The sequence below is a fragment of the Dendrobium catenatum genome, unplaced genomic scaffold (genome assembly GCF_001605985.2).
Source record: "Dendrobium catenatum unplaced genomic scaffold, ASM160598v2 fragScaff_scaffold_1557, whole genome shotgun sequence".
In the NCBI taxonomy this organism is placed as follows: Eukaryota; Viridiplantae; Streptophyta; class Magnoliopsida; order Asparagales; family Orchidaceae; genus Dendrobium; species Dendrobium catenatum.
The window spans coordinates 1,811,734-1,822,436 of record NW_021320019.1 but is presented as its reverse complement, the minus strand read 5'-3'; the positions used below and the strand labels follow the sequence as shown (position 1 = coordinate 1,822,436).

At 33.1% G+C, this 10,703-nt stretch overlaps 1 protein-coding gene across 3 annotated transcripts in view; it reads left to right on the top strand.

Annotated features, from left to right (window-relative positions):
• Positions 1–9,753, top strand: part of LOC110093819 (UPF0565 protein C2orf69 homolog) — a 26,233-nt gene extending 16,480 nt beyond the window's left edge. For all 3 annotated transcript variants that reach the window (XM_028700563.1, XM_020818818.2, XM_028700562.1), the window contains exon 3: positions 9,072–9,753. In XM_028700563.1, coding sequence (XP_028556396.1) covers positions 9,072–9,617 — 546 coding nt within the window. In that variant the 3' untranslated portion in view covers positions 9,618–9,753. The remainder of the gene's footprint in view (positions 1–9,071) is intronic.
• Positions 9,754–10,703: the final 950 nt, after the last annotated feature.

Genomic DNA, 10,703 nt, shown 5'->3' with positions numbered 1-10,703 from the left:
CCGCAGCTGTTGGCTGATTTTTCCTTCCTAAATCCCTTCCCAAATTACCGGAAAACTGCTGCCCAACATCTCAATTTGCTGTTTGGAAATTCCTGCAACAGCCCACCGACGTCCAGCCATCCCGGGAGCGATAATTGCTGTCCAGATCTTAGACCGTCATAGCTTCATAACTCCTTTTTTTTTTGGTAAACTCTTCACTCACTCTCTATCTTCTGAGTTTACTCTACTCGTGGTTATAATTTGATTCACAAAGCGCATGTTTTATCGCCTTCGCTAAACCTAGTATTTGAATGAGTTGTGAGAGGCCCTTCATAATACTAATCTTATTGTTAGCATTGGAATTTCTCGTTGAAACCACTCATGTATGCAAAGTAAGACTTAGTTGACTATTTAATGATCTCAACCTCTCGCATGTGTTTAGACCTAAGCTATTTTATCACCTTATCATTTTTATTTTGTCGTTTATCATCAAGAGAAAGCTTATAATTATTGTGCTCTAAAATTTAAGCGTGCAAACTTTCTTAGTTTAATCATCCATGCTTGTACGTTTCACATCACGACCACTACTCGTTGTGATCAGCCACCTCATTCAGTCAACTCCCTGCTGCTGTCAATCGGTCTAGCCACCATTACTAGCTGCCAGCACTGCCCCTGCCACTACCAACTGTTGTCAGTCATTGGTCTCACAGCCACCATCACTTTTAATGAATTCATTTTATTCAAATCAACTTTAAAAATATTCACTTGATTTTGTTTTACGTCCAACTAAATAACTTTAAATTAAATAAACTCAATTTATTTTACACTGTATTTCTTTTTTAGCACACCAATGGCTTATTAATGTAAGGATAGCAAGATCTTAATAGATATACAAAATTATGAATTGAGACCAATGAGCAAAAGTCATGAGAAAGAGACTAAATCTCAATAATTATGTTAAGTGAATTTGTTTATAAAAAACTTAGTTGAACACCCTTAATAGAGAAGGGCAAGTTGAACCGAATTACAAAGGCAATTTATAGTGAGGGGGGTTACATTTTGAGAGAGGCTTTTATGAGATAGAGTTTCAGCATAAGATCACATGATGCCCGCGCTTGACTACCCAATTTTATATGTAAGGATTAATGTTATTGTTATAGAGTTGGGGACATGATGCAATTACATAAAAAAATTGTATAATTTGGACTCAATTTAATTGGCTATGTCGTGACCAAGTTTGATTTGTTGTCGAATTCTAGTTGTGAATTTTGGGCGAGTTTCAAATTGTGGGTTAGTACCCTTGAAGACTACGCTTGGTGAGAATCCTTTGTCAGCTTTGTAAGTCAACAAATAAATATGCATAGTCTGAGGAGAATTTCAGTTACATTTTGAGAGAGACTTCTATGAGATAGAGTTTCAGCATAAAGCATAGATCACATGATGCCTGTGCCTGAGTAGTGACCCCCATTTCATATGTAAGGATTAATGTTATTGTTATAGAGTTGGGGACATGATGTAATTACATAAAAAATGGTATAATTTGGACTCAATTTAATTGGCTATGTGGTGACCAAGTTTGATTTGTTGGCAAATTCTAATTGTGAATTTTGGGCGAGTTTCAAATTGCAGGTGAGTACCCTTAAAGCCTTCGCTTGGTGAGTACCCTTAAAGCATTAGATCACATGATGCCTGTGCTTGACTAGTGATCCCATTTTATATGTAAGGATTAAGGTTATTGTTATAGAGTTGGGGACATGATGCAATTATATAAAAAAATTGTATAATTTGGACTTAATTTGATTGGCTATGTCATGACCAAGTTTGATTTGTTGGCAAATTTAGTTGTGAATTTGAGCGAGTTTCAAATTGCGGGTGAGTACCCTTGAAGACTTCACTTGGTGAGAATCCTTTTTCACCTTTGTAAGTCAACAAATAAATATGCATATTCTGAGGAAAACTTTAGTTACATTTTGAGAGAAACTTTTTATGAGATAGAGTTTCAGCATAAAGCATAAGATCACATGAGAATGATTAATGTTATTGTTATAAAGTTGGAGACATGATGCAATTACATAAAAATTGTATAATTTGGACTCAATTTAATTGGTTATGTGGTGACCAAGTTTGATTTGTTGGCGAATTCTAATTGTGAATATTGGGCGAGTTTCAAATTGCGGGTGAGTACCCTTGAAGTCTTCGCTTGGTGAGAATCCTTTTTCAGCTTTGTAAGTCAACAAATAAATATGTATATGTAATTTCTATTTTGCTTTTTGTTTTTTATTTTTTAACTTTTTTAAAAAGCCCTCTGTATTTAACTTGGTAGTACCTCATCCACCATATGATGTTCTAAGAAGTTCCTCTCTTTATCCTCATACCAACATAAAGGAGATTTATATTTTTGTTCCATAAAGTGACTCATATAGTGCAATTCCACTATTAGTTTGAAAATTATTATGTAAATAAACTCCACAAGTGGAATAAAATTCTGCATACTGCTATCAAAATCAAGAATATATGCTGTTAATAAATCTTCCAAAAATAGTATGATATGATAGACTATCATTTTGAGGGTTAAATACTTTCCTAAAGTTTGCCTTCTCCCAAAGCCTCCTGCACCTTCCGGAGCTTGAAGTTTAAAATCCGTCATCTCAATCAAGTATGATACTATCAATATCTTATGATGTTGAATGATGCTGCCTATATAGATCTTTCCCAACTTTTCTACTGAGTAGCTCTGGTAGAGAAGAGATTTTTCTGAATCCATCTACTGACTAGACCACAGTATAACCTTATTGGTACCTGACCCAGGCAGGCCAACTATAAAATTCATAACAATCTCCTCCCACTTCTACTCTTCTTCGCTTTAACCATTTGGCAAGTCAAATGCGTAGTCATGAAGTTTTCCACATCTTTCTTCATACTATGCTACAAAAAAGCTCATAAGGATCTTGATACATTTTGTTAATCCTTGGATGAACGAAATATAGAGTGGTTTGTACTTCCCAATGCATCTTATGTCAAAGTTTTGCTTTCTATGAAACACATCTAGGATCTTTGAACTTCAATGCACTAGTATGATTGATAATAAACGCAGAACTTAACCCAAATTAAAGTTGGTTTCTAAGTTATAATAACTCCTCGTTCTCCATTTATGTTATGGTTATATAATCTCAAATCATTAGTTGAGTTGTCATATGAGATACAATAGGTCTATCTCCTTCAAATACTATCTCAAGTTTAAGTCACTTGATCTCGAGAACTATTATTCTTGAGTGATCATCCAATCTACGTATGTTGAATTCTTCGTGCTCACTGTATTAACCTTGTCATGGGAGGTATTAATTTGAAAGTGATCATAGTCTATCAACTCAAACAATTGCCTTTGTCTAAAATTTGACTCATCCTAGTAAAACTATGCTTTTAAGTTAGTGAAGACCTCACAAAAATCTCTATAATGGTTGTATGCCCATATCTTCTTAGTAAAAGTAATTATAACTAGCTTCAAGTCATAAGTAGGTTAATCCTTATCATATACCTTAAGTTACTTCGAGATATAAGCCACCACTCAGGTTAATTACATTTGAATACAATTCCAATATATAATGTAAAGCATCACTATAGATTTGAAATTAATTAATGTTTTAAGCAATGATTAAAATAGAAGGTGACATCAAATAATTCTTGAGGCTTTGAAAATTTTTATCGCATGAATCAAGCCATTCAAATGTAAAAACTTTTGTGTCAATTAGTAAATGTACATTAATCCTAGAAAAAGTTCTCAGTAAATATCCAATAATAACTAGCAAGGCTAAAAATATTGTGAATATATATGATAAATTTAGTCTTGGCCAATCCATCAATGTATTGGCCTTACCAAGATCAACAAAAATTATTGCTCAATTAACAGTGTGCCCAAAAAAAGCTACCTCTTGAATCATAACTGACATATAGGGAATTTCACATAAAGTTTATTCTCCCTAAGGATTTTTAATATAATATTGAGATGTTAAGCATGTTATCACTCACTCTTGGAGTAAATTAGAATATTATCTATGAGCACAATAACAAACATATTCAAACAAGATTTGAAACATTTATTCATCAAATTCATGAATATAGCAAGAGTATTATTTAATTCGAATATAGGGGTGTAAACAAGTTCAATCAAGCTTGATCCATTGCTAACTTGAGCTTATCTCACCTATCTCATTGTGGGCTTAATTTTGAGCTCATATATTGAACTCAGAACTTGGCTTACCAGATCAGCAAGGTTTGAGCTCAACTTGTGAGCTTGAATTTTGTCTCCCAATTTTTTGAAACTGCTGTCAACAAAAAAAGGGAAGTCATGACAGGAGTTTGTTGAAGAAAGCATCAACAATGAGGAAGTTGTAATGGAAGCTCGTTGGAAAAGACATCAATGACGAAGATGTTGCGATTGGAGTGCACTGGGATGCCATCAACAATGATGAAGTCGTTATGGGAGCTCGCTAAGAAAGGCATTAATGATGAGGATGCCACGATGGGAGCTTGTTGGAGAAGGCATTGATGATGAGGAAGTTAATTAGAACTCTTTAGAGAAGACATCAATGAAACTAGTGATGTTTAAAGAAGAGGAGTTTGTGAGACTTGCGGCAATCGAAGAAGGGCAACAATTTGTGAGATCAGAGATTTATTATTAAATGAGGGAGAAACATGATTTATGATTTTATAGGATTTAATTTTGTAGCTCGACAAGCCAACATGTTGAGTTTTGTCACACTCAAAGTCAAGCTCATATAATATGAGTATTAATCTGAGCTTAGGCTAGAGCTTGTGGCTTGATAAGTTTGATTTGTGCTTGTTAATGAGATGAGCTTGAGCTAGTTCGTGAGCGGACTTGACTCACTCACACTTCTACACAAATGGCTTTACTGGAAATCCATAGTGATCATGTTGAATTTGAAGGGGCATCTTAGACATTTACTCATTCTTAATCTTCAATTGTTGGCAGCTAGATGAAGATAAATCTTATTAAAAAATTGAGGCAACTTACGACTAGTCAAATAGATCATCAATATGGGATAGTAGGGGTATTTATTCTTCAGGATCGTTGATCACCTTGTCTGAATTTTTGTAATTAATACGTAATCTTATTGCTCTTCATGAGCAAAATTGACACTCCTGAAGGCGGTTGATTGGGCCTAATGAATACTTTTCCAACTAGTTCTTGCAACAGAACTTTGATCTCTTGAAGCTTAGTGGTTGCCGTGCAATATGGTTCCTTGGAGATTGGAGTTGTACTTGGAACTATATTTAATGATGAACTTCCCCTTAGATCAAGTGAATTTCAAGATAAATTCTCAATAAACATAGTAGAAAATTCTTAAGCTATTGGGTATATTATCTAAGCTAGCACTAGACTTGTTGTTATCCACTACATAAACAAGATAATCGATAAAATTCTCACTTATGGACAAAAATCTTTAGTTATTTGCCCTATTTAATTTTCTAGAATTCCTTCTCAAGAATTGATCTATTTTTTCTGCATAAAGGGCCCAATCTACCAGCTCTCTTAGGTTCTGCCATTGACATTGGATATGTATTTCTTAATATCTTCTCTCAAATCACATAGCAAGGTATACATCTTTAGGTTTTCCATAATGGAGGGAAGAAACTTGATAATATAAGCAAACCGAGTCTCTTACTCACGAATAATTTTTTATCCTTGCTCTAATTTCCTCGGATCATCCATCAACTTTACAAGATCTTTCAGTAAGAAATATTACTCATGGAATAGTTTCTTAGACTTTTTTCAAAGAATTTTTAAACTAGGCTCAAGCTTTTTTTGAATATGTCCTTCCCACCATTAGCCAACAATATCTCCAAACTGAAATTACCCCAATTACGTCTTACATTTTACGGTACTTGAAAGATCTAAGTCACTTCTTAATGTCATGAGACCAAGCATTTGATTCATAGGGCCTGCTCCACCAAACTTTGGATAACAAGTTTTCTGGAACAACTCCATAACTTAATCTATCTCTTCTAGCCTACATAATAGATGAAGTCCCAATCTTATATTAGCCTAAGCTACAACATTCAACTTGTTCTCATGAATTATTTGCGAAATTATTTTTACCTGATCCACTTCTGTTCTTGTAATGGCTGGTGTGATTGTGACCAACTGTTGTGTTGGGCTGCTTGCTGAACTGCTTGAATAATTTGGGCTACGTAGAGCTTGTGCGAAATTACCATTGCATTAATTAAATGACTTACATGCAAAGAATTTAAAAATGGCCACTAATCAATGGTGATAACTATGTAAAGAGTTTCATAAACAATCATATGAACATGAAATTCAGTGTAGTTAATTTTTAAAATGTTGATGAGCATACACGCTATGTATAGATATACTCAATAATAAGTAATCCAAGTCCCATTAGCCCATGTTATATGATATATAGTCGCCTCCCATATACCTTAAATCCAAAGGAAGATCATTACTAACCTGAACTTTACTAATAAAGTTCGTCAACCACTTAAAGGAGGCGTTACTTTGCACATTAAGTCTATCTACCAAGTTGGTCATTATTACATCAATTAAGAGAATACTGTCAACAATTTTTTTCAGCAAGAACACCAGCATAGCTTATATAATTTTAGACCATGAGCAATATGCAATAATAGATTGTGGATAGTATGAGCATGATTTTGCATCACATTAGCAAATGCAATGTAAAGGTAAAACTAATTATTCCATTGTACGTATCATTTCATGAGTGATCAATTTATGCATCAATCATCATGACTATATCGTTATGAGCATAAGAATCATCATGAATAAATAGAACATGATTGAGAGCTTGTTAAATGCAGTTGATATTTATAAAAAGTATAGAGAAAAGTGCTCTAATGAGTAAGGATATGTTTTCCCCCCAATAAAAAAAAATTACTTACCTTGAGGCCTACTACTTGAATTCAACACTCATCTAGGCTATAGAAATAACATTGAATGAGCATAAAAAATACTAAATAATAAAATATTTAATTAATCGCTTATATACCTGCAATTGCTAATCTATAGTAATTATCTACTTGTCTTTAAATTTGTAGAAATATTAAAAGTAATTTCTAATCTAAAATGCCTCCCTAATTTCAAGATTGTAACATTAACTATTCTAGTCCATTTCAAAAGGAAAACCAAATTAAGCTAATTTTTAGGTAAAGACGTTAACTCAAATTTTCTCTTTAAAGTTATTGTGTAATTGACCATTCATCCATAACCCAAAGACTTGATCTACTAAAAAAACTTAACTTCATGAATTTATGCATAAATATTAAAAAACACCTCACTACCTCCTCCTTGCCTGATTAAATAGCAAGATGGAGGCAAATATAGATAAGATGTTTCTCTCAGTTTCTTGCCTCCTTGATCACTTTTTGTCATAGAGTCCCAAGCAGAAGAAGAGCGAGAGAAAAGGTAAAGTTCATATATGTTGTCGATCACCAAACACTGAAGGTTTGCCAACATTTGAGGGAAGATGGAGAAGGAAAATGTAAAGGGGATGGGCGATCATAGTGATCTTGATTGCGGAAGTGGCAAAAGCTTGTGAAGGGTGAAGGCAGTGAGATCTCAAAAATTGTAGGGGAGAAAAGACTATGCAAAGAAATCTCTACTGATTCATTCAAATCATGACAGATTGTGTTGATAGAGGACAAAAAATTTGTGTGAAGTTATGAGGCATTTTTTGCTATGATAAAGATTAAATTATTTATTATTTATTTATTATTATTATTATTATTATTATTATTGTTTTTGTTGTTATTATTATTATTATTATTATTTTTCAATATACAATTTGTTACAATTGTTATCATGAACTGCCAACATATTGTAAATAACAAGTATCATATCATAACACTAGGGGTTATGTGAGGCCATACACATTTCACATTTTAAAAATAGTGTAAAATATTAAAAAATCATGAATATAAAAGAAAATACCATAAGACAAAAAAGGCACTATCAATGTCATATAATAAATAGAACATTAAGAAGTGTGACCTAATTTTGATATTTTTTCCAATTTTATATTTCTTCTAGCCACTGAATGTAGAAATATGGCACAGAACAAGATGATTTTACAAATTGATAGCTAAATAATAATAATCACATAAACTCAAAGCAATGTAGAACTTAATATTGCTAACAACCAATCAAAATTAACAAACAAAAAACTTGAAGTGCAATAGAGGAAGAACAAGATAGTTGGAAGAAAATAGCTTAAAGAATTATTTGATTGATGGATGAAAGAGTGCATAAGTGTCACTAATAAAATAAAGCGCACTATGTGTATTATACGTTATAGTGAACACATTTTTCCACGTTGCTCACATCGTTCATTATTTTGCTTTCCTGCAACTTGATTTGTAAATTGTTAAAGAAGCGCAATATTACGTTATTAACTATTGCGTATTTAATTTTATGCTATTTACAAGTTTGATGCCTACTAAATGTGTCATTAATTGATGAGATTTTCTGGACTCAACTCAGCATAGCTCTATTCTTGAGTTACTTGTAAAGCAAGATCTGCTAAAGTGGATATTTCAGAGATAGAAAAAGAGCGACTCCATTAATTGCGAGGTAACACAAACTACTGAAAAAGAATCTGCAATCAAGATTTTTAAGCTTTATGGACGAGCAAGTGAGGTTTTTCCAGGACTTGCCGAGCTAATTCAAGTTGATTTTTTGCTCGAGTCTGCAATTACAATTTAGCAGTACATTTTTTAATCTGGTTAAATGTTTACTGAAGGAGACCGCTTTTTTTTAGACAGCTTTGAAGTTCATAAAAGTGAAATTTGGCTTGTTATATATAATGCATGAACTTGGTTCGCCCTGTCCTATTGAGATGACTTTGACCTGTTTTATGCAAGCAATTTCAATTCATTGTGAACATTGCAGCATATGTATTCTAGATGTTAGATTCAGACGTGGTTAAGCATGCTGGAAATCACATTCATGATCCTTATATATTATTTTTCTTGCAATCTGAAACATAATATTTTTAGCATCTAGATGGTTATGATGCATTTGTCCTCTTGTTAATGGACAGGTCAAAAGCTCCGTCTTGGGCTACAAAGATGAGTTGGCAATATCAGAAATACTTTCGCCAAAAACTGCTGTGTTTGGGTTTAGTAAGGGTGGGACTGTAATAAACCAAATTGTTGCTGAATTTGCTCACTTGAATGCAATCAAAATGCTAAATTCTGCTTCTCCAACTTTAGAAGCAAGAGATGGCATCTTCGCTACTTCTAATGGTAGTTTTCTTCACAGCATCTCTGAGTTTCACTATGTTGATGTTGGACTGAACTGTCATGGAGCTTATTTGACTGATAAAGCTGTGATCAAGGAAATTGCACAGAATTTGATGATTAGCAATTCAAGTTTGCGTATTTTATTTCATGGAACTCCAAGACAGTGGCATGATCATAATCGTCCGTGGATCCGAAAGGAAAAAGACTTGCTTCTTCAGTTGATTCAAGATGCCACCAACAAATATGGAGGCAGACTTCAGGTATTTGAGCGTTTTTATTTTGCTGATATGAAGCCTACTTTGCAGATGCATTTTGAAATAATTCAAGTTATGGATGTTAGCTGAAGTAATTTAAATACCTTTCTTTAAAAATCTTGCTAGATAAATCCTAATTTCGTTCCCTTATTACAACATATTCACCCAATTGCAGCTTATTTTTTGAATAGCATAATATAAGGAGAGCTGTCTCCATTATCTCTTAGTATTGCTGCTGAGGACTCCTTTGATTGCTTGTAGCTCGAAAATTTATTTTACAAAATTATGTATTTATTTAATTGTGTTATTTATTTGTATGGTTTGTAAAGCAATATGGTTATTAAAGTCTAAAAATACTTTTAAATTATTTAAAAATAATACTTTTACTCACTCATAAATTAAAGATAATAATATAAATATTCTTTTTAATTTATATTATATAAACGTCCCATGCTTGCTAAGAGAAAAAATTACAAAAGGCCCTAAACTAACACCCTTCCTTTGCATGCTGACCAAGTTATCCAACTCCATCTGCCTTGGGAAATAATTTGAGCACTGATAGGTCATGAAATCCTAAATTGGAACATGAGGGTATTTCTTGAGGAATTTAAAGCCCTTCATTGTAACAAATTTTTTAGTTGTCATAAACTGGCCATATTATACTTGTTTGAAATCATTTTGCTGTGTTCTGGAATATTTGTAATGGTAGGTAGAAGGTTCATCGTCTTAGTATTGCTAAGGAATTATGCACACATATGAGTTGATAACAACATACATGCAATATAAGATTTTCAATTTGGAATTTTCTAGAAGGATAAATGGCTTTGATCCTTGCCCAATTAAAATTATTTAATTAATATTGAGTAGGTGATTAAAACAAGCAGGCTTCTGTAAATTTGACATTAATACAATTTAGTAAATATAAATTGTGAAGAGTTTCTCTGTGAAGATATTAGGTTTTTTGAGGTATTAGAGCTATTAATAGGTGATGCTGAGTAGGTTACTTGGTTTGAGATATGGCGGCTGAGAAGGCGAGTGTCAAACATTAGTAGTCTATGAACGGCCGATGACAATTGTTGATCGTTGTTAGGCATTTGATAATGGCTGACGAGGAAGCTTAATAATGTTGGTTAGTGGAGTTGGTCGCTCTCCTAATAGAGATTGGATGACCAAGAA